The sequence below is a fragment of the Panthera tigris genome, chromosome D3, assembly GCF_018350195.1.
Source record: "Panthera tigris isolate Pti1 chromosome D3, P.tigris_Pti1_mat1.1, whole genome shotgun sequence".
Taxonomy (NCBI): Eukaryota; Metazoa; Chordata; class Mammalia; order Carnivora; family Felidae; genus Panthera; species Panthera tigris.
Window position 1 is genome coordinate 76,990,819 of NC_056671.1, and position 22,523 is coordinate 77,013,341.

At 45.2% G+C, this 22,523-nt stretch overlaps 1 protein-coding gene across 9 annotated transcripts in view; it reads left to right on the forward strand.

Moving 5' to 3' along the window:
• Window positions 1–22,523, forward strand: part of ZNF532 (zinc finger protein 532) — a 110,321-nt gene that overhangs the window by 58,717 nt on the left and 29,081 nt on the right. For all 9 annotated transcript variants that reach the window (XM_042961889.1, XM_042961886.1, XM_042961887.1 and 6 more), the window contains 4 exons: window positions 6,188–6,369; window positions 10,844–11,020; window positions 16,845–17,007; window positions 20,915–21,196. In XM_042961889.1, the coding sequence (XP_042817823.1) occupies window positions 6,188–6,369; window positions 10,844–11,020; window positions 16,845–17,007; window positions 20,915–21,196 (804 nt within the window). The remainder of the gene's footprint in view (window positions 1–6,187; window positions 6,370–10,843; window positions 11,021–16,844; window positions 17,008–20,914; window positions 21,197–22,523) is intronic.

The window sequence follows — 22,523 nt, forward strand, 5'->3', positions numbered from 1 at the left end:
TCGTTTCGTAGATGATGTCCAGGAGTTGTGCTTGGTGGAAGGAACAGGGAAAGGTACTTGTGTTCACTCTGAAAACACCCTGTGCGGCTGCTCTGTCTTCAAGGACAGATTCCGTCGTTAGGCTCAGCCTGAGGCTTCCAGCCTGTGATTCTCGGTTGAGTTTTGGAACTAGGTGTCCTGGGAGGACAGCAACCCATTTGACCCCCCGGGCTTTCTCTCCGAAGTCTTTGCATCTCGGGCATTTCCCCTGCCCAGAGCGCATATCCTCGTCCTTAGCCGACCTGCGAGAGCCGTTAGGAATGAGGTGGTGACTCTCTCGTCTTTTCCGTCTGTCGTCTGGGGAGCCCCACCTCTGAAGACCCCAGCCTTGCTCCTGGGAACAGCCTTTTTCTTGGCTGCGTGCAGCCACCATCACCCGTTCATCTCTCCGTTTCTCCCCACTTAGATGTTGACCCCTGTTGCTGTTTGAACGGGTCGTCCCGGAAGCAAAAGGTCTTTCTGTTAACCCAGCCGTGGCTACACGCGCCGGATGTCCTCCCAGCGCCTTCCCACACGTGCGTGTTTAGCCTTGGAAACCTTTAAGAGAATGCATCGAGGTGAAGTAAGGTTTCGGTGGCCTTTGCTGAATTCTGCCCTCCCAACTACTCCCTTCCCGCGGATGTTCTGCGGTCAGCCTGTACAAAAGTACTGATTGCCCCCGAGAGTCGAGAGTGCCACTTTATTATGAACCGGCCCCATGCCCAGCACACCCGCTGGTGCAGGTCTCTGCTAAGAGCTGGGTTGGAAGGTATGGTTGAGCCCGAGGCCCACGGCCCCACATTCCCCAAGGCAGAACCCAAGTCACAGAATCCCGTCACACTCTGACGCGTGACGGCAGGGGGACCCCAGGCACGCTTGGCCCGGCTTGCCCTGCCCGTGTCTGCCCGTCACCCAGAGGAGCAAGCAGCTTAAGGAGAGGGTAGGTTGGCAGAGAACCTTGGGTGGATCCTTTCCTCGCCCCACCACGTGCAACCCAGCAGTGCAATGAAAATGGAGCCCCGTGTGTCCTTGACTTGTAACACCAGTGAATCTGGCCTGGTTGGAGGTTTTTATTCCCACCTGTGTGATGATAAGAATCCCTACTTTGGGGGAGTAGGCAGAGGGGTGGAGCAGCTTCCCTGTTCTCCGTGAAGTATTTAAGAACCGACAGCTGTAGTTTTAATAATTGATACTCAAATGTATTGGAATGTCACTGCTTCACCTCCCCGTGAAGCCGCGACCGAATTGAGCCAAGTGCAGACTGGAAGTGCTTACCGTAGTAACCTCTTAATCGGTAGAATTGACACGAGCATTAGCATCCGAGAACGTTACAGGTCCCGTGGTCAACCCTTCTGTTTTACAGTTGGGGAAACAAATGCCCAGTGAGTGGCAGGAGGGGCACTCAAGGCGAGATTGCGTTCTAGCTGGCTCATCGTTCTTTCCGCTTTGTCACACTGATAACCGAAGGTACAGAAGCGTTTTACGGTGGCAGAGACCAGAAGAATTATATGAGAACGGACTCTTGGCTTCTAGCCAGGCCAGCAGATAGAGGTGACTTTTGTGCGGTGACCTGCATTTGCAAGGGCTTGCCGATTCAGTTTAGTTTCTGGGCATCATTAGCACAACATACCGAGTATATTAAATTTTCTTGAGCAGCCCCGGCCAGCCCTCGTTCCTAGACATGCTGTGCTTCAGGCAGCCACTTCTGGAAACCGTGGAGCCCACCTCAGTGCCCTCGCCCGCCCAACACATTACTTGCTGCAGACTCCTGACTTTTGCTTGGTCCTGTTCTCCTAAGCGCTTAATTTCACTTCCGGCCGGCCTAGTCCTGTCCCAGTTTGCATTTTAGCGTGATCAACCCTTTCTCCCGTGATTATTCTCTCAGTAGGTTGCATGTGCTGACCCTCTGGCTTTCTGTAAACTTTCTCATTTAACTGTCAGCTCTTACTAGGAGGTTGTAGTGTAGCAGAATGATGTGAGGACAAAACCACCACAACCCACTGGCTTTGGAAACAAAAGTATATGTATAGTCATTCCTGCTAGAGATCTTTCATGTCCTTGCCAGGTTAAGGGAGATGGCGAATGAAACGCCTTGTCCGTGTTCTCATCGTGAAACTGGATGAAAGTGAAAGCCAGAAAACCAACTGGAGTACTTTGTTGTTACTGGTATTATTTTGGGGCGGGGTGGGGGGGTAATTCTGCTGTAGGCCGAAGGCTACAAAACTGTCCGCGAGGCAGGAACCGTTTGTGCAGCACGGGGGCTGTTAAATCGGCGGTGTTTTGAACTTCAGGCCCGCTGTTGCAGGCAGCTGCCGGCTTTGGTCTGTTTGAAACGTAAGCACAAGACACGGTGTATTTACTCCTGTTTCTCCAGCTTTTCTCATCTTTCCCAGGGTGTTTTTCCTCCTTAGAACGTGAATCGAAACACACAGAATTGTTTTCCTCGTTACTCAGACGACTCCTTGTGGGTGCGAGGAGGACGCTAAGCCCGGGCACACCTGAGTCCTCAGTAGGGCCGGGACGCGCCCCGGCCCCCTCCTCCCAGGTGCCAGCCGCTGGTGGCAGTGCCCAGATGGGGCAGAGAGGGCACAGGACAAGTAATCGTCACGTATGGAGTGTGATTCCTGTTCAGCTTTATCTTCCTATAGCCTGCTCGTGTTACTTGACCATTGAAAGGTCATATCTTTAAAAAGTAGCAGTTCTCTGAGCAAATGAGTCTGCCCCAGAGACTGTGGACAGTTAGCTGTTTAGTAACTCAGTACTGAAAATACTCCTTTTTCAGATGATGGAAGTAAAACGTCAGAAGACACATGAAACCATTTAAGTGCATTTCATTACGGTTGACCCTTGAACAACGTGGGGGGTTAGGGACATGGACCCTCCACATGGTCAAAAATCCACGTATAACTCTTGGTGCCCCCTAAACTTAACTACTGATAGATAGCCCGTGGTTGACTGGAAGCCTGGCCGATAACGTAAAGACTTGATTTTGAGTAACACGTGTTCTGAATGTCGTATGTGTCCTTACAATAAAGCTAGAGAAAAGAAAATGTTAAAATCACAAGGAAGAGGAAATACACTGCAACACCGTACTGTAAAAACAATCCCCACGTAAGTGGACCCGTGCAGTTTAAACCACATTGTTCAAGGGTCAGCTGTATACTTTTTTCTAATCAAGACGTAGGTATTAAACTGCTTCATCTTCTTGTAAATACCCTCAACTTGTATAGCAGAGAAGTAGAGTTTTAAGACCTATTTTAGTTCCTTTGATTAAGAAAAAGGAAGAAAAGTCATTCTTTTAGACCACAGAGAAATCCTGGCTTGCCCCCTTGCTAATATTGCCCTCAATCCAGAGAATGGGTGCCATTGCCATAAATTCAGAGCATCCCAGAAAGGCTAATGGGCTGTTCTCCTTGCTGCTGTGAAAATACGCCACCGTCCTGGGAAGCAGGGGGTGTAATAGCGTTATCTAAAGCAGGGAGAGTGAAACAAAAAAGAAATTCCAGGGAGCCCCATTAGGTACTAGTCATGTGAGTTTAAAATTGTTGACATCAAGGAGGAGAATGTCTGCAACCAGAATACCATGCTTTTTCTCGAAGTGGAACGAAGGCAGGGAGTGGAAGCGAGAACCCAGAGACAAACACGGGAGTAAACGTAGCGTATGTGCACGAATATACATGCATCTGCGTGTGTAAACTGAAGACCAGGTGTTAATCCAGCGTGCTTCCGCGGGGACTGAATTCTCCCAGGAATTGCAAACTACGGAAGTGTTTTGATTTGGGGCAGTAGTACATACTGGCTCCCACTTTCTCCTTGAACTTCTGTATCTAAAGTGGGGTGAGCACCCTCAGTGGGGGGAAATGGAGGGCAGGTGCCCGGAGCTAGGCAGCTGCTGGGGTGGGAGGTGGGGGGGGGGGTACACGGGCCGTGAGCAGCCCTCACAGAGCCCCACGGGCCCCACCGCCCCGTCCCACAGGGTGTCACGAAGGAAACGCTTCCCCGCCCCGGGAAGCGGGTACGAGCAAGGTCGGTATCGAAATGTCAGTTGTTGGTGTCTGTTGCTCTAACGCATTTTTCGTAGTCTTTGCAGTTCAAGATTTCTGTTGTAAAGAACACTCAATGGTTCGCAAAATCTCTTCCTGAATTTGAATCATTTCGATACTTACCTTAGGTAACCTGCTGGCAACAAAACCTTTTCACTCACCAGTATTTCCGCGACTGTTTATATAGTTATGTATGTATTATAAATATATAAGAGTGAATAATTCATTGTGAATTTTATATGTATCGTGAAGGATATGTGTTGATCTATCTTGACACGAGATCATGTGAAAGTTATTTTGAGCATTTCTGGAACGCAGACTTTGTTTCCTTTTTAGATGTCCTTTTATTTGTGTTGCTGTTTTTCCCCCTCTTATAAAAATAGCATGACCACGCTGCTTTTAGATCAAAGAGAAGCTGTGGAGAGGGTGTCCCCTCGTATCCCAACGTAATTGTCAGGCGGTTCTAATAGATGAGACCATAAGCTCTCAGGTCCGAAAATGTACACAGCTTCCCAATGATCTCCTTTACCTATTTCATAGATCATGATGAGAATTCAATGGGATGTTGTATTTAAATGTATGTAAAGTACTTAGTTCACCACTCGGCCTCTAGTGGAATGGGGTCTATATGTAAGGAGCCCGTGGAAAAGCAGATGGTGTAATTCACTGCCTGGGATTAATGACCGCGTGGCGAAAGCAAATAGAAGACTTGAGTTCAAAGAAACCAGTGATTACCTGTGATATTGTAGACGGCACCAGGATCTTCTAATGCATGAAGCTGTGAATTGGTTTCCCTTGTTGTGGCTTGTTTTCACCTTTGCTCTATGTGTTATTAGAAAAGGAACACTATTTTTAAATGACGCTAACCTCCTCAAAGCTGCCTGTAATGTTCTTACTTTGTGATCATAATAAACATTTTGTGGGATAAAGTTTGTATTTTAGTCCTTTCAGGAGGAGACCCAGACAGAATGTTCAAGTGAGTTTTCTGGTTTTCCGTAGTTTCAATCGCTCAGAAGTGTAAACCTTAATTTTGGGGGGCTTGAGTCAAAGGCTTGGAAGAAAAAGTCTTCTTAAAATTTTACAATGCTGTCATCAGTTTAAAAGATCATTTTGAGTCTTAGCTGGAGTCTGTATTATGAGGCTTTCTGTAACGGGCTTTAGTACCAATTGGGCATTTTGGAAGGTCGTAGATATCTGTTGCATGAATGGCTAAGTGGAATTTAAACACATTTTACCTCCCGCTATGGTAGGTTTATTTTTGGGGTGGACCCTTTATATTTACCTTAAGTTTTCTGTTTTGGGGTTTTAAAAATATGCCATATTTACCACTTACATCTAACAGGATAAAAAAACAGTGTGTTTCAGTTTTTCCTGGTTAGTTCAATATGGGGTCTTTTCCAAAGAGCATTTCTGTCTTGATGTCCTATGTGATCAGATTTTAAGCTCTATAAAGGTTCAGTTTAATGTCTAAATTTATGTCTCTGAATTTGAGTTCGCTGCTTTGAATTATAAATCCCCTAATGTCCAGCTCGTCCATTGAAAGACCGATTCAAGTGGAAAAAAGAACAACTAATTGCTATGGCCATGCTTTTGCATTTCTGTATTTTAGATTTCAGATAACAGAAGTGACGGGGGAGAAAGAGAGGAAGAAAAAAAACGGGATTCGTCTCTAATTAATTTTTTATTATTCTGGAGAAAGTTTTTATGAGTTGTGGGAACTGGCTACTGTGGAGATAGATAGATGCCTGTCAACGTGTAATTACACATTAAAGTTGATTTGCTACGGTAATTTGCAAGAATATCTCCTCTAATACCCCTTCTCTGCACTAAATAAACGAAATGCAAACGTAACAAAATTGGAAGTCTCCCCGAAGCTGCCGTTCTCTTAACCTCATGCTTTGGGATGACCCTGACCGTGCAGCACAGTATCGTTTTGATTGCACGGGGCAAGGGCCGTTACGTTGAAGGTTTTAACTTCTCAGTTTGCGGTTTCCTGGGACTTGGAATCCGTGATAGCAGCATTTGAAACGAGCCACGTGCAGTTGTTATGGGGTGTAACCGAGCTGCTTTGCCTATTAGCAAATACTTCGTAGGACCAACCCTGTCTCCCCCTTTGGTTTATCTAGAAGACTTGCACTGTCTGCCAGATGCTGCTTCCTAACCAGTGCAGTTACGCATCACACCAGAGAATCCATCAGCACAAATCTCCCTACACCTGCCCCGAGTGCGGGGCCATCTGCAGGTCGGTGCACTTCCAGAGCCACGTCACCAAGAACTGTCTGCACTACACGCGGAGAGTTGGTTTTCGGTCAGTATATCGTTTGCTTCCGTGCAAGTAAAGCCTGTTCACCTGTAACCGCACAGCGTCGCGAATGGTCTGGGCGCACGGTTTTCGGGGTCACACAGTGATACCTCAATTAACAGATCCCCTGGGAGCCTAGTTTGTTGGTGGTCGAGTTGATCCTTTCGAATCCTTGCGGTACTGGCCCTCCGGTCCCCACAAAGCTGAGGGTAAACGGAGCCTGTCCTTCCAGCCCAAACCGTGCATGGGGCCAGGTTCGGCTTCGATGACCTGTTCGGGCTTTTTCTTCCTGCACCCTTTCCGGCATCCCTCTGTGGTCACGCTCTGTGCATTTTAACCCCTGTAAGGGTACCATGCACTCCTCTGCCTCTCAACACGTCTCCTCTGATCAGAACACAAAGGGTGCATGGTCCCTTGCTTGTATTTCACCATGTCCTAGGATTGGGTGTTTGTCCTTCCCTCACTTTGCTCTTTGTGGAAGAACCTTCCACCCCAGGCCCCAGACAACCTCCCTCTATCCCTTTTTCCCCATTCCCCAAGTCCGGGCCGTTTCCCTCGTCTGTGTACATCTTAGCCATGGCCCTTTTCACCGCCCCCCCGAGACTCTCAGATTCGTCTTTTACAACGTCTGGCAAATCTCATGTTCATTTAGCTGGTATTGAGTGACGATGAGCTTGAACTTTATCTTCCACTCCGTGACCTTCCGAAACACATTCCTGTGCCTTTTATATTTCGACCCAACAAAGGTCAGCCCAGAGAACAGGTTACTGATACACAGTGTCTTTGTTAATAGAGGTATTACTGTGTGTTAAGCGTTTGGTTGCCTGTCACTTTAACGTTAGACTGTTAATACACGGTGGTATCTTTTAGTTATAATGCAGTTATGATATTTTATAAAAATGAAGTCTAGTCGGTGTAATTTGATGGCTTTATTTCAGTGACACTTAGGGTACAGGGTCAGCGGTTCCTCGGTGCTCTGTGCTTTTTTCTGACGCTAACAGAGACTTTGTGCCCATTTTTACCTCCTGCCTCCAGACCTGTGAAGCACACCTGCCTGATGCATTGGGATCTACCCTAGTAGGAAGCGTTTGGTTTGGAAATTACGGAACTAGACTTTTTTGGTTTTTTGGTTTTTTTGGTGCCAGTTTCGCCACTAATTTTATGGCAATTCATGTATTCTCCCTATGCCATGGTGCCTCTGTCTATAACCTCAGTGTGCTGTCCGAGGTCCATCTCCGCTGGGGTGTGACCGAGCAGAACAGGATAATCCGAATGCGTGCTTTCGGTGCCTGGGAGGAAAGTCACACATCGCAGGTGCCCTTGATGCCACAGAACCCACACGCAGCTATGCTTTGGTTCTCACCCCGTGGTTTGAAACGATTATCGCTGGGTTCTTTGTTTAGCAACGGAAAGCAGTTCTGCCACATCGTCTCCGTGCTAGTCTCTCAAAAAGATGCCAGACTTTTCCTCAAATGTTTATTTTTCCAGTAGAACGAAAGTAAACTTGGGCTGGAATGAATAGAGGAAGTAGGACTTCTGCACTTCTCGCTATTCCTGGTGTCTTTCCTAAATTAAAACAAGCCGTGCAGTCAGGCCAAAAGTCATCAGCTCAGTTGGAAAAGCCCATCCCTTGCGTCCCCCCCCCCCCACCCCATTCACAGAGTTACTTAAATTTGGCACTTGGAATTTCTAAGACTTTTGTGTTTAAGACAGGTTTTTTTTCTTGGACATGAGGCTGTGAAGATATGAGCACGTGTGTACTCTGCTTAGTTCACGTTTACCTCTTGAGGTGGGAGAAAAAAAATTAACCTTGTTTTTTGTTTTTTGTTTTTTCCTGCTATTTCAAGTAACCGTCCAGCCTAATACTTGATAGGGACTTAGCAGCCCCTTGGCCTTGTTATGGCTCCCCCCTCCTTTTTGACTCTGCACTTCATCATTTTCCATTTGATTTTTCTTTGGCCAGAGAAGTTCAGCATGGCCCCCCGGCCTCCCTCGCCTCTGTGATTCAGTGTGCCTTGTTATTAGGTATATTGTATCTCCCAGGTACTGAGTGGGTCACTCCCAACTCCTGGTTGATTTGGTAAAAGTCCAGTGTTTCTATGAATTTTCCTACTTCTTGATCCATTGGATCAAGGGGATCTAGAAAGGGGGTTTATAGGACCGTATACTGTAAACATTAAAAAAAATTTTTTTGTGGGGGGCACCTGGGTGGCTCAGTCGGTTAAGCGTCCGACTTCAGCTCAGGTCATGATCTCACAGTTCGTGAGTTCAAGCCCCGCATGGGGCTCTGTGCTGACAGCTCAGAGCCTGGAGCTTGCTTCGGATTCTGTGTCTCCTCCTCTCTCCGCCCCTCCCCCGCTCATGCTCTGTCTGTCTGTCTGTCTCTCTCTCTCTGTCAAAAATAAATAAACATTAAAAAAGATTTTTAAAAATAAAAAAATGTATATTTTTTTTACATAAAGAGAAACTTGATTGGTACCTAGAACACAGAGGACCTCGGGTATATGAAATATTTATTTATAGGCTGGATTTTTAGTAGCATTAAGATACTGTATGAACTCTACAAATTCTGTCTTCTATTTGTTTGTCTCATTTCCATTCCCAATTGGCCTCTGTAGCCCCTGAAACTTTTCTTGCACCTGTCAGCAGGTATTCTACAACTCTTTTCTCTTCTTGCTTTGTTTTTAAATTCTCTGCTTTCTTCCCTCATGGTGATGAGGGTTTTTCCTTGGACTCCCTGATGCTTTTTGGACCATGCCTTAGCTACTTCTCCTTCAACTGTTGTCTCGATCCTTTAGCTTCCTGCTTGTTTTCTTCAAGATCAAATCTTCCGGTCCAGGAGACTTGAGAGAATGTCGAGAATTTGTTTCTTTTTCCCCTTCCTGGGTCTCGACTCTTTGAACACCACCTTCCTACCCTTGATGGGAAAGTTTTTCTGTTTATGATGCTGATGTAGAGGATCCTCCTGTTACATTGGGAACCCATTTTTGTTTTATGTGATCTTCCTCTTTCGTAGGAATCCTAGGCTTCCAGGGTCGGGAAGAACTAAAAAGTGCTTGAGTTTCAACTCTTCTCATTTTACAAATGAGACATTCGCCCAGAGATCAGTAGCCTGTTCAAGACAACACAAGTTCAGTCTAACCCAAAATAATTTCAGTGTTGTTGGGTGGCTTTATTGCTGAAAGTAGTAGTTCAAGTAGATAAGATAACGGAGCTTTCTTAATTATTCTATTATTATTTAGTATCTTTAATATATGGGTTGCCAAACATTACGCCTTAAGTCATTTAAAATGCGAATGCGTTAATTACGATTTGTATGAAATGCTTGGGAAGCTTAACATGGCACCCTTTATAGAACCCACATGCTTCAAATAAGGCCAGTCCTGTGTGACTTTGGCACCCCCATGAATTCAGGAGGGAGGTTCCAAGGATGGAAGTACCTGAGACTTACGCAGAAATGATCAAGCCCTGCCCGCTGGAAGGCAGGCCTTGTCCACAGTCCTCGTTCCTGAAGCCAGCTCCCACCTTCACTTCCAGGAGCGTGTCCACTCAGGTGCATTACAGGTTTGTCTCCACAGACCCTACCCTCAAGTAGTTTTCAGGCGTGAACAAAGGATGGTGAGGTCATCAAATGGATGTGTCCGTAAGTGTTGTTGAGAGTCCCTGCACGAGAAAGATGAGGTTGGGGGGAAACATATCTAAGTGTCCGAGCTGGTTTCTGTGGGACTAGATGTGATCAGTTCTTGAGCCAATCCAATTATTACACACTCAAGAAGTCAGGGAGTTAACTGGAGAGGAATTCATTTAGTGATGTTGACTTGTCGGAAGTTTATAATTCATGTTATTTCTTAGACACGTGTAAGTAAGTGTGCTTGAACTTATTTTCCAGGAGATAAACAACCTAGGTGGTTAACTTTCTCTGCCCCACAGGCTCCCTTAACCTCCAGACACATTGAGCACATCCCTGTGCACCAGGAGACAGTGGCCATGGCTTCGATGCCCGTACTGATTTATTCTCTCTGCCCCTCCGTTGATGGCACGTAGGTTGAGGCAGTGAAGATTTCTTCCATTGGAAATGCCATTGGTTAGGAACCTCAGGGCCTGGTGTGAGAACCTAGCACGTGGGAGTGTTCTCCAGGGTCACAGGTCGTAAGGTCTTGCCATGTCCGTTGGCCCCCATACAGCCCCCGTGATCCATCAGTCTTCCCAGTCCGGAGTTCGGGTATTTATTCCTGAAAAATTTAAAGATGCCCAAGAATCAGACCGTTTGAGTTTTATTTTTTCTTCTTCGCTATCTTCTTTCTTAAATCTATAAGTTGATCTGTTATTAATAGAAAAAAACCCCAAAGCTTACGTCCCAAAAGCCATTAGAAACCTTAAAGAGGCCATTAAACCATGCTCATTTTACCTGACTTTTACAGCGAAGGTGCACATGTGTGAGGGTCCCGTGCTGACGACCGCGTGTTTGTTTTCCTGGCAGGTGTGTCCATTGCAATGTCGTGTACTCTGACGTGGCCGCTCTGAAGTCTCACATCCAGGGCTCTCACTGTGAAGTCTTCTACAAGTGTCCTATTTGTCCCATGGCGTTTAAGTCTGCCCCAAGCACACATTCCCATGCCTACACACAGCATCCTGGCGTCAAGATAGGAGAGCCAAAGTAAGTCCTGTTGCCTTCTGACTTTTATGCCACTGCTTTACCTAGCGACTTAGAGGAAGGAGTAGTTCTGTGGAAGAAAACTCAAAGAGACGAAGACTTAGGCCACCGCGCAGATTCCGATGCTCCGCGAGGCGCCGCTCGTAGCTCATCGCTACCTAACCCGTTCAGCTCTTCCCAGGTGAAGCCTCTGTCCAGAGGAAAATGTTACCTATTATTTATGCTCTCGTCTTCAGTTTTGTTTTGTTTTGTTTTGTTTTTTTATGAAGCAGGTGACTATTTATCAATTTTTGCTCTTTGGCTTACGACGAGTTTAACAACTAACTTCTCGGGGAACTGTAAAACGCGGTCTTTCCTTTTTTACACGGTTTCTCATAGGGACACGCTTTTCATCCTAACATTCATAATACGAAGTCCGTTTAAAACACTGGTTACCGAATTTAACTTCACAGCCAGTATAAGTCCTTGATTCATAAAAATAAACTTCATTTTTGCCTTTTGATCTTGCTCCTTATTTTGTAGTTTTTGCTTGATTGAGTCTTTAAGGACGAAGCGTCTGCTTCAGCAGACGAGGGCTGCCTGCCTGCGTTAACAGGCAGCTTAACAGAGAGGAGGGAACGTGGGCATTGGACGCAGAGTCCTGCCACCCCCCCACCAGCTGTGAGATCTGGGACCATCACGGGCTCTGTTTCAACTTCCATTTTCTCCCCTGTAAAGTGAGGGTAGCGTTCCGTCCCAGAGCTTGTGTGAGGCAGAGAGGAGGTGACATTTAAGATGCGTGGCACACAGTCCCTCTGTCTGGAGCACAGAGGGGGCTCAGTAGCACTGGTCCTTTCCACATTTCCTCTTTGTCATGTACACAGCACTGGATTAGCTGCTCTTGGCCAGGCTCCTTTATTCCAGTATTATTTATGGCAGTGTGGCATCTGATCGTGACGTGAGGCTAAATTTGCTGCCCCAGGCTATCGCTGGGTTTCACCCCATCCACAGTCCAGGAAAGCTTGGAGGGAAGATGTGGATATTCCATGTCATGTACGTCTGGCTTGCATTGTAACCTTTAGTGTGGGGGAGATATTAATGACTGGACGCTACAGGAATGTGTCTGTTTGCTAAAAGAACTACGATAAAATGGGCTTCTGTTCTAGCGGGACCTTCGCTCTGATCTCTGTGGATCCTCAAACTGCAGGTTGGGTGATCCATGTAGCCCTTGGTGTCTTGACCCTGAAGACGCACTTCAGTGAGTTCTAGTAAAACAGTCTTTGGTGTTCGTGGTAGTAAGGGCTTCTGGACACTAAAGCAGTATCTTGCCCCCAGTTAATAGGTTTTTTTTAATTTGGTTCTTTCTTCCAATAAATCGAACTTCACTGAAATCGACAAAATACGACAAAATACGATATTGTTTGTGAAATACGACAAAACTGCCAAAGCAGTGAACTTTAACTTAACTTCACTGATTCAGGGTGACGATGGTGCTTGGCTGGAGCGCGTCCTTCTCCGCGGCTTGGCTGTGGTACCAGGTGCTGCTTCTCGGGCTCTTTCTATCTTTGTTTGTCACGACTGGACCACAGCGTGCCTTGAGATCCCTCTTGCCTGCTGCCTCTCCCAGTTCAGGCTCTTGGGAAACCTTCCTTCCTGTGGCCTGCTGGAATGCTGTCTGGCCTACGGTTGACTCAGAAGCTTCCTTTTGACATTAAATCCATCTCTTCCCTGCATCTCAGGGCAGCCCCCCCAAATCAGTAGCCCTGACTGCGTTGGAAACTCAGGCATCGAAGTCCCTTAGCAGTATTTGGCCCGTAACAGGCAGTTATATAAGTGACTCATCATTATGCAAGTGATGTGCATTAACTTAAAAGATCAGTATAAAAATACTCCACTCCCCCATTTCCTTTAGAGAATATGTGGAGGTCTGAAAACGCACCCATAAGGCCCTGCAGTCCCAGCACCTCAAATTGAAAAGGACAATGCGAGATTTTGTTTATTTAAAAAAATTTTTTTATGTAACGTTTATGTAGTATTTCTCATATGCCAGGTACTTGCTGTTCCCGTGTTTGTTTCTTGCTTTTCAGTGTGGGGTCACTTTAAAACCATGAGCACCCTTTAATCTTTCCTGGGTGATTCCAGATCATTCTGAACATCCGTTTCTGGATTTCATGGCGATAGAGCTGTGTGTCTATTCTCATATATTCCTTGATGAACAGCAGGTTTTTTGCTACTTTGTGCCATCCTTTCGTTTGCCACCCTAAATGTCTGTGCCAGTGGGGAAGGGAGAACTCCAAAGTCGAGAATTACATAAGAGACAGAGTTTCGGAACAGGTCCCTACGAAATAAAGCACGTGCAAAGTTGTGGTCGCCACTGGGCGGAGGGCTTTGGGGTCCGACAGAGCTGCGTTTGAACCGGGGCCCTGGGCTTTGTGCAGCATCGAGCAGATCCTCCCATCTCTCTACGCCCATCGGTGGTTCGCCTGTGGAAGGTGTGGACACTGTCAGGTGTTGCTCAGGACAGTGCTTGGCGCTTAGTCAGTGGCAGTAAAGGAGGAGGTTTGTGGTGGTGATTTCAGAGCTGGGGACGTTTCATTCCATTTGCTGTTGCATGTGTTTCAAGGGTAGCACCCGGTTTCAAGGGGAGCAGGCTGTGGGTTGGACCTGAGCGTGGGCATTTGCTTTTAGCCTTCTAGTTCTTTTTAACCCCTTCCGCTGCCCTCCCCACTTCTCTTCGGTTCCCCGCCACCCCACCCCCTGGCCTGGTTATCCTATCCGACCGTTCCCTCAGTCCTGCCACCAGGGTGGGATTCAGTCACACTTAGAAGTTTGGCTCTCAGAGCCCATTACGACCCTGTAGGACCTCCGCCGCCAGCCCCACAGCCTGGGAATCCAGCCACGCTATGATTCTGTCTGTTCCCTCACCACGCTCTACCCACACATTTTGCCCGCCTACCTTCCCTCCCCGGCCTGGCTGTCCCCTGTGGTTTTCTTCCATTGTCAGTCGGGATCGTCATGGTCTATCTAACTCTGTGTCAATGAGGCTCGTTTATTTGGGCTTTGTTTTTTTTTTTAACACGAGCACCATTTGAATATTTTTTAGTTTCTGTCCTACGGAAAAGTTGGAAGGACTCTATAGAGACTCTGACGTCCCCTCCCCCCCCCCCCCCCACATTCCCTAATTGTCAGCATTCACGACGTTTAATATTACTCCACTGTCTCGTTCTCCCCGAGTCTCTTTTTCTCGTGTTCAGGAATAACGGGCAGCATGACATAAATATCGGTGTTCTGCCTCCCCTCCCAAAAAGGACAGCCAGGGATGTCCCCACCATTTAGCCGTCCCAATCAGAAATCGGTGTTGGGCGCATTCCTGCCCAGTGCTTAGACCCCATTACAATTTCTCTAATAAATGAGAAAATAATCTTTTTTTTTTTGGTTTGGTTCAGGTTCAAAATCCTATCCAGAAGCTTGTTCTGCATTTAACGGTCCTGTCTCGTTCTTCCCTCTGGAACAGTTGCTTGCTCTTTCCCTGCCTCTCCTGTCTTTGGTCATCCAAAAGAGGACACTGGCCTTTCGTTCTTGGGATGACCCCCATCCGTCACGGCCTTCTTGTAGTTGGACTCAGGACACGTCCTCCTGGCAGGAAGCTCCTCATTGTGTTATATCAGAGACACATGCTGCCTGTCTGTGCTTCCCGTGGAAGTTCTGACTTCATCATCTGGCCAAGTGGGTGTCCGCCAGATCTCTCCTCTAGAAAGCCATCACCTCCCCCTTCATATGAGTTAGCAGTTTGTGGGGCGGTGTCCCGGTATTCTATCGGCAAGCTGTTCCCCAGAAAAATGCCTAGGTAAATAGTTGATCTCCTCTCTTATACTTTCCTTTGCTATGCGGTAGGAAGCATAAAAATCAAAGCAAACAAAAACCCCTCCCCAAAGGAATGTGGCATGAATAGAAGGAACCATGCCGTTTTTCATGAAATAGTTATTTCTGAAAATGTAAGAATAGAATCCTGAGGAAACCTCTCTTAGCCTAGCTAGTAAGTTTTCATTCTCTTCCTGAGGCTATTCTTTTCTTCTTACTGCTCTATGCTAATAACAGAAAAACCGAGAAGTATAGACCAGGAAAACAGTAAGAAAACCTGTAATACCATCCCGCAGAGATGACAGTTCTATAACCTTCTGCTTCTTTTCTATGCCCTTAGAAGGATGTGGTCATATCGTACATATTGCCTTGTTACGTATTGTGTTCGTTTTCACGAAAGTCTTTCCAGTCATTGGTATACGTCCATAGCATACTTCTTAAAAAATCACATAGTTGCTCTGACTTTAGTACTTAATATTACCGGATGTTGGGGCTACTTTCAATTCTAAGCGATTTTAAATAGTGAGGAAATGAACATCCTTGTCACACTTGGTCAAGTTAATGATGACAACATCACTTGTGTGCCTCCTTCGAGTGCGTGGCGAGGTCACGAAGTCCTAAAAACAAACAGACAAACAAGAACATCCCTCCCCTCCCCAGTCACATGTGCTCGTGATCTGCGCTAAATTACTAATATGTCGAGACCTTGGAAAACCCGTGCCGCTCAATCCAATTAAACTTACAAATTTTATGTGGAAAAAGGGGGGAAAAAGTTAAATCTGTAATGTTTTGATAGAACCACGAAGCGAGAAGTGCTTTCTTGAGAAGACCCTGAGAGGAAAGACATGGGGTTTCCAGAGGCATGCCTTTCTTTGCTTTGCTGTAGAAATAGCAAACAGAAGCACAATGTAGGTTTTTTCCTCTCTGACTTGTCCCTTCCGTCAGTGTTTCTCTGCCATTTTCCTAAGCTCCGAGGATTCTTTGTTCTTCTCGCCATTCTCCTTCCAAGGCAGTACAGGGGTCCCTGGGGCCTCCCCTGAGGACCAGGGAGACCTGGAACAGTCACTGAAGAAAGGTGACCCATCCTGGACATATAGGTTCATGAACCACCAGAAGAGCCCCTGGAGGCAGAGGTTTGGTAGCGGGGGAGTCTAGTACTTTCCCTCCTGCCTGAGCTTCAGTGGAAGGTGTTGATGGATAGAGGGGATTATGTTCAGAAGGTTCGGGTATAACGAATTAGTTTTTAAGGAGGTTGCTTGGCAGTAAGGTACAGAAATGGTTCGTAGTAGACCGTGTTCTAAACCATTTTAAACACAGCAGACATTCAAGTGTTGAAGCAACTGTGGTATGGATTTTCTTTTCTGTTTCTTTCTTTCCTTTCTTTCTTTTTTTTTTTTTTGGGTGTATAATTGTTTACTGTCATAGGGCTTTCCTTATGAAGAACACGTAGAGAAATACTGCGATTTCAGTGTAAAATTGTTACGAACTCGAAAAGAAAACTTGGGGCAAGTAACAGCTTATGCAAGCATCAGAGCTGAACAGCCTGACTTAAGTTCATTAACAAAATTCTTTATCAAGTTAGGGGACCACCATCCAGCTGTGTTCCTGGTCCTATCTTAAAGAATACTTGAAAAAAAAAATCAAGGGTTCTTTTGCTCTGTGTTAAAATAACGAACAAGCGAAGATCTTGTAAAAAACAAAACAAAACAAGTGTCAGATGTAGATGTGTAAGTAACAAAATGGTCATTAATTTAGACTTCACTGCAAAGGCGGTTGAATGCACCTTTACTCAAGCTGTGAAGATTGGTCTGCGCTTGAGTGATGCCAGTTGCCTTCAGAAGTTTGTTTCAAAGCTAAACTGTTTTTGTTCTTTTTACCGTGTTTACGTGTTCTCACTGCCTCTGCCCCCTTGAGATATAAAGTAACAGTTCCCTCGGCTTCGGAGTTGAGGGCTGACTGACCTGTCCACACACTTCTTCTGTTTTAGAATAATTTATAAGTGTTCCATGTGCGACACTGTGTTTACCCTGCAAACCCTGCTGTATCGCCACTTTGACCAACACATCGAAAACCAGAAGGTGTCTGTTTTCAAGTGTCCCGACTGTTCCCTTTTATATGCACAGAAGCAACTCATGATGGACCATATCAAGGTGTGTGCGCATCTCTCGTGTCCGTTAAGTGAATCGCAGACCCACATTCATTGATCACGAGTCAAGGCTGAGCTGTAGATGCCGAGGAAGCTGCATGCTGTTGAGGGAAGGGAAGGGTACTGATGTTGGTAACTGAGCAGTTTACAGAATGCGGCCGCCAGACGTTCGCTTGACTGACGCCGCTTACTCCTGAGTCCTGATCTGGGTCACCATGAAAGATCAACGCAGAGTAACAGATGAATGCCCTGGGATTCTAAAAGAAAAATAAAGTATTAGGGTTCTTTTTTTTTTGTCCTACATGTGAAAACGATGACGATGCAGTTTACTTTTCTTTGAGAAGTCCATCTTGTACAGGCTTTAGAAATAGACAAGGACTCTGGCGAATTGTGTTAATTCGTTACAGATACCGGTGTATTTAGGAAAACGAGGGTCTTCCCTTGAGATTATTTAAGCAGTTAAATTTGCATTATAATGGATGCCCCTGGCCCTTTTAGTCTTTTTTTTTTTTTCTTTCTATCAAGGTTGCATGTAAATTGATAGTGAAATGTGCTGGGTACAGCCCAGTGTCTGGTACCTGGTGAGTGTTCAGTTAATGAAATAAATGTCCAGTTTGGATAACCCACCCCCAACACCCAAAAGGGGCGCCTAAATCTCTTCACAGCCTTTTAAGCTCATGACGGACAGAGCTTGAGTCCTAGTCTCTTAACTGCCCACTGTGATGGGGTAAGCAGTTTTATTCCCATGTGATTAGGAGATAATATCCAGCAGCCCTCAGAGCTTAAAGGGACTTGACTCTTTAAAGAGAGAAAATAACAGGCCCAGCATCATTAACTCCATCTCTCTTTCTCTTAGTTCTTCTCTTTTTTAATACATTATATGAGAAAAGTCAGCTTCAAGAGCAGATGAGGGTCTCTGAATTAGTCTAGTCTCATCGTAGTTAAATGAATGGACCGTTAATCCTTGAAATTTCCCGTGTTGAGCCTATGTGCACTCACATAGTGTAACTGCCTACTGCAACGAACCTAACGTCTCAGAGGGTCTGCTGGTTGGCAGCCGGGAGAAGGGGGTGGCACTGGGGCATTACTAGGGTGAATCAATGCATGGGAGATAGGTTTCCTGATCATCACTTGAAGTGCAGTAAAATCCTCTTCAGTTACTTCAAAGGTTTTCACTAAAATTACAAAACCGTCTTGACAACAAATATTTATTTAGTGAATGACCAGGAAAAAAAACCCCACAACATCTGGAAAGTGGGGTCATCGACTTTGCGGTTAGGGTCTTCCTTGTGTTAATAGTGAATTTGGAGGAATACAAGGTTCCAAGAAATAGAGACTGAAGAGGAGTGGCAAATCCCATGGCCACAAGGACGAAAGAATTGTTTTTATTCACCTGAACCTTTATAAGACTACATGATACGAAAACATTGGGAATACTCACTTATGTTCTCATTTCAAGTATGTTCCATACATTTAAAATACCCTGCCTTTCTTTATGTGTTTGGGGATGGGTGAGAATAAAGGTAAAGTTTTAGGGGCCCCCTATTTTTGTGTTTTATTTTTAAGATCTACACCAGTTTGTGTGACTTTATTTATATCACTAGCTGTGCTGTTCAGTTTTTCACAAGGAAAGAATTAAGAGAAAGGAGAGGAACAGTGTTTCCCTACATACATGTTCATGTAAAGGTAGCTCTTTATTTGCCTAATTTAATCCAACTCGTATCATTTCTTTTTTTTTTTTTAATTTTTTTTTTAATTTTTATTTTTGAGAGAGAGAGAGACAGAGAGACAGAGTGCCAGCAAGGGAGAAACAGAGGTGGCGGGGAAGGGAAGGCGACACAGAACTTGAAGCAGGCTCCAGGCTCCTAGCTGTCAGCACAGAGCCCGATGTGGGGCTTGAACTCATGAACCGCAAGATCATGACCTGAGCCAGAGTTGGACGCCCAATCGACTGAGCCACCCAGGCACCCCCAATTCGTATCATTTCTTCTGCCAAAGCATAGATTTATTCACTGCATAGGATCCCATGCGTAGACATGTTGGCATTTACATTTAAAGCAAATTCTAAGTTACAATCATTCAAGGTATTTGTGGTTACAGGACCTAAGGAAAGGTCAGTTCTAAGAATTAAGTTGTATTTCTTTATTAAAAAAAGATACTTGTTTTTACCAATGTTATTTTTACTTGTGACGTGAAAATGAAATGAGCGAATTAGAAATTTCCATTTTAGCACACATTTCATTGCACAGCCGAATTTTTGGCTGCTTTTCTGTAATTTCTGTAGCCCTGCAAGGTCAGCTTACAGAAGAATGTTTTGTTTTATTTTATTTTATTTTATTTTATTTTATTTTATTTTTTGTTTATTTTTTTTCAGAAGAATATTTTAATACATCACCCTCTCCTCTACTTTCATTTGTCAAAAATGTATTTGCCTAGAAATGTATGAAAAATTTGCTAGAAAATTTTGAGGTTTGATTTCTTTGGGGTTTAAATGGTTAAAAATGAAAAACCTGGCTTCTGTTTTGAAAAAGGCCAATGCACAGCCTTTTGGCCACCAAGAGATCACGTCTCGCCCCAGATTTTCTCTTGCCAAAGGACATCAGATATTCCTCCCAGGCCCTTTTGAGAGACCAGTTTAAGTGACCTCTGGGTGGACCGGTGTGGCCCCTGCTCATGACATGATGACAGACCCTCTTTTTCCTTCTGGGGTAAGACAGTACTGACGAAGGTTGGTGAATTCTTGGCACTGCTTAGAGGCAGGCTTTCCTGAGAAACTCTGATGGAAAGCATGCTGAGGCAACACCTTCTTACTTGAACACTCAAGAAAGACTGTGGAGCCGAGATCTATTCAGTGTGAGTCTGTGGGACGTAGGAGACCCCGGGCTCATTCGGAAACGTGTGTCGCGTTGTGTCCCTCTGTAGGTTCTACAGGTTCAGGACTCTGAGGCTAGTAGCTACAAGCCTGAATGCTGGCTACGTGAGAAGGCCCTGTTCAAAAGATAAATCCTACCTACATCATTGAGGCACGGACTGATTTCCCTCCCTTTTTGGGGGGGGGGGCAGGGAGGGTTTGGTGAGGGGGAACTCTGCTTCTAGAACACAAAACAAAAACCAAAGCAAGCTGATCTTTAGACCCAGATGGCACTAATTTTACCCCATTAGAAATTGGAATCCTGTGAGTGTAAGTTCAGATAGCTGTCGTGGCTGTTACGTGAATGATCATAAACACTCTAAGCAATTGTAAGAGGCTTTTTGAGTATCTGCATCTGCTGTAGACAGTCCACAAGCCTGGGTGGTATCGGTGAGAAGAGAGAGACCGGAGTAGGCTGTAGGGAGATTGAAATGACCCCCGAAACTCCCCAGCAAAAACCCAGACTCTTCCAAGTGTTCCAAGAATGCAGAAGGTACGAAAGGGAGGGAGAAGGCTTTGTTCTTGTCGCAGGGTCTTGTTAAAGGTGATTGGCTGGGGGTCTTGAATACCTGCCCTGGTGTCAGCCTTTTCACGCGTTTCTGGATAGACGTGAAAGTAAAATGTTCTTCCCCAGAAAGAGTGTGTTGCAGAGGACTCACGGGTTCCCTGGGGGAGGATAGGCAGCCAGGAATAATTTGGACTCAATACAGAAGGCTTTTTTTTTTTTTTTTTTTTTTTAAGAATTTAAAAATGGCACAGGCTTTCAGAAGTTATTTGAAACTAAAAATGCATCGCTTAGAGCAGCCATAAAAGTTAATTCCCCTTTGTCTCTTTTCAAGTGTGTATTTCACTTCGGTTTTCTTCTTCCTGTATTAAGAAATGTTTCTGAATGAATATAACATCATATTGGAATATCTATAATGTGTTAAGATAGTCCACACGTGCTTTCTCTCAGTGGTAACGATTTGTGATAGATATTTCTTTTCTTTTTGTAACATAGTCTATGCATGGAACATTGAAAAGTATTGAAGGGCCTCCAAACTTGGGTATAAACTTGCCTTTGAGCATTAAGCCTGCAACTCAAAATTCAGCAAATCAAAACAAAGAGGATACCAGAGCCACGAACGGGAAAGAGAAATTGGAAAAGAAGTCTCCATCACCTGTGAAAAAATCCATGGAACCCAAGAAGGTGGCCAGTCCCGGGTGGACGTGTTGGGAGTGTGGCCGCTTGTTCACGCAGAGAGATGTTTACATTTCCCACGTGAGAAAGGAGCACGGGAAGGTAAGAGCGGAGGTCACCCCGTTAGTGTGAGGAAGGGCACGGGCCTGGCAGACCCCCATCACCTGGGAGCTCAGCTCTACCAGGAATTAACGAACCAGGAAGAAAGGAGGAGAGAAAGAAAGCGATGTTTTGAAAACGGTTAGGAGATCTTTGTTTTGTTTTGTTTTTTAATATTTATTTTTTGAGAGAGAGAGAGCAAGCCAAGGAGGGGCGGGGGGGCGGGGTGGGGAGAGAAATCCCAAGCACGTTCTGTGCTTTAAACGCAGAGCCCGATGTGGGGCTGGAACTCACGAACCATGAGATCATGAACGGGAGCCGAAACCAAATGTCGGTTAATCAACGGGAGTGACCCACTCCCGTTAGGAGTGTTTGTATGACGTAATGTGATTCTTTGCAGAGTTTGGTAGTTAGAAAGAGGTACCTCATCCTTCCTTAAATTCTACAGGAGAGGCTTTATACCTCAAAATCAATGAAAAATCTGAGTTGCAATATTTATTTATTTTTTTAAACGTTTATTTATTTTTGAGACAGAGAGAGACAGAGCATGAACGGGGGAGGGTCAGAGAGAGGGAGACACAGGGTCTGAAGCAGGCTCCAGACTCTGAGCTGTCAGCACAGAGCCCGACGCAGGGCTCGAACTCACGGACCGCGAGATCATGACCTGAGCCGAAGTCGGTCGCTTAACCGGCTGAGCCACCCAGGCGCCCCTGAGTTGCAATATTTATATTCTGTTTAAAATAGTAAGTACATGTCTCCAACTACTAAGCATTTTTTAAATGCCCGTTGTTAGACCTAATAAATCTAGCAAGATTATTTTGTAATGTTTTTCTGGTGGTTTCTAAGTTGGATTGTTCTAGAAAGAGTGTGCATTGCACTTGGTTTTTGTGTAACTTAAATCTCTTACTCTGTAGTAGTTCTCCCTCAATTTTATTTTTTTAATGTGCTATTGATTTGTTTAAAAAATTGGACTATACATCCTTTATATGTCACCCCCGTTTCTGGATTTGGGTAATTGTTTCCTTTTGACGTTGCTTAATTTGCTTCTCTTTATCCCATAATTCTTAGAAATTTGATTAGACCCCGGTTGAATTTTTAGATAAGAATAGGTGCTGTATTCTTTTTGTATCAAATCCCAAGGCACCTAATGGGGGCTGGTTTCTCTTCATGACACTGTGATCCACCATTGGGTTCAGATACAGTATACTTTTAAAAAAACCATCTCCATTGCTTTAACTTAAGGCAATAAAACCAAATAGTTCTCCTTGGGGAGCCTGTGTAAAAAGTACATAGGAGTTGGTTGGTAATTAGTATATACTAGATCCTTGAA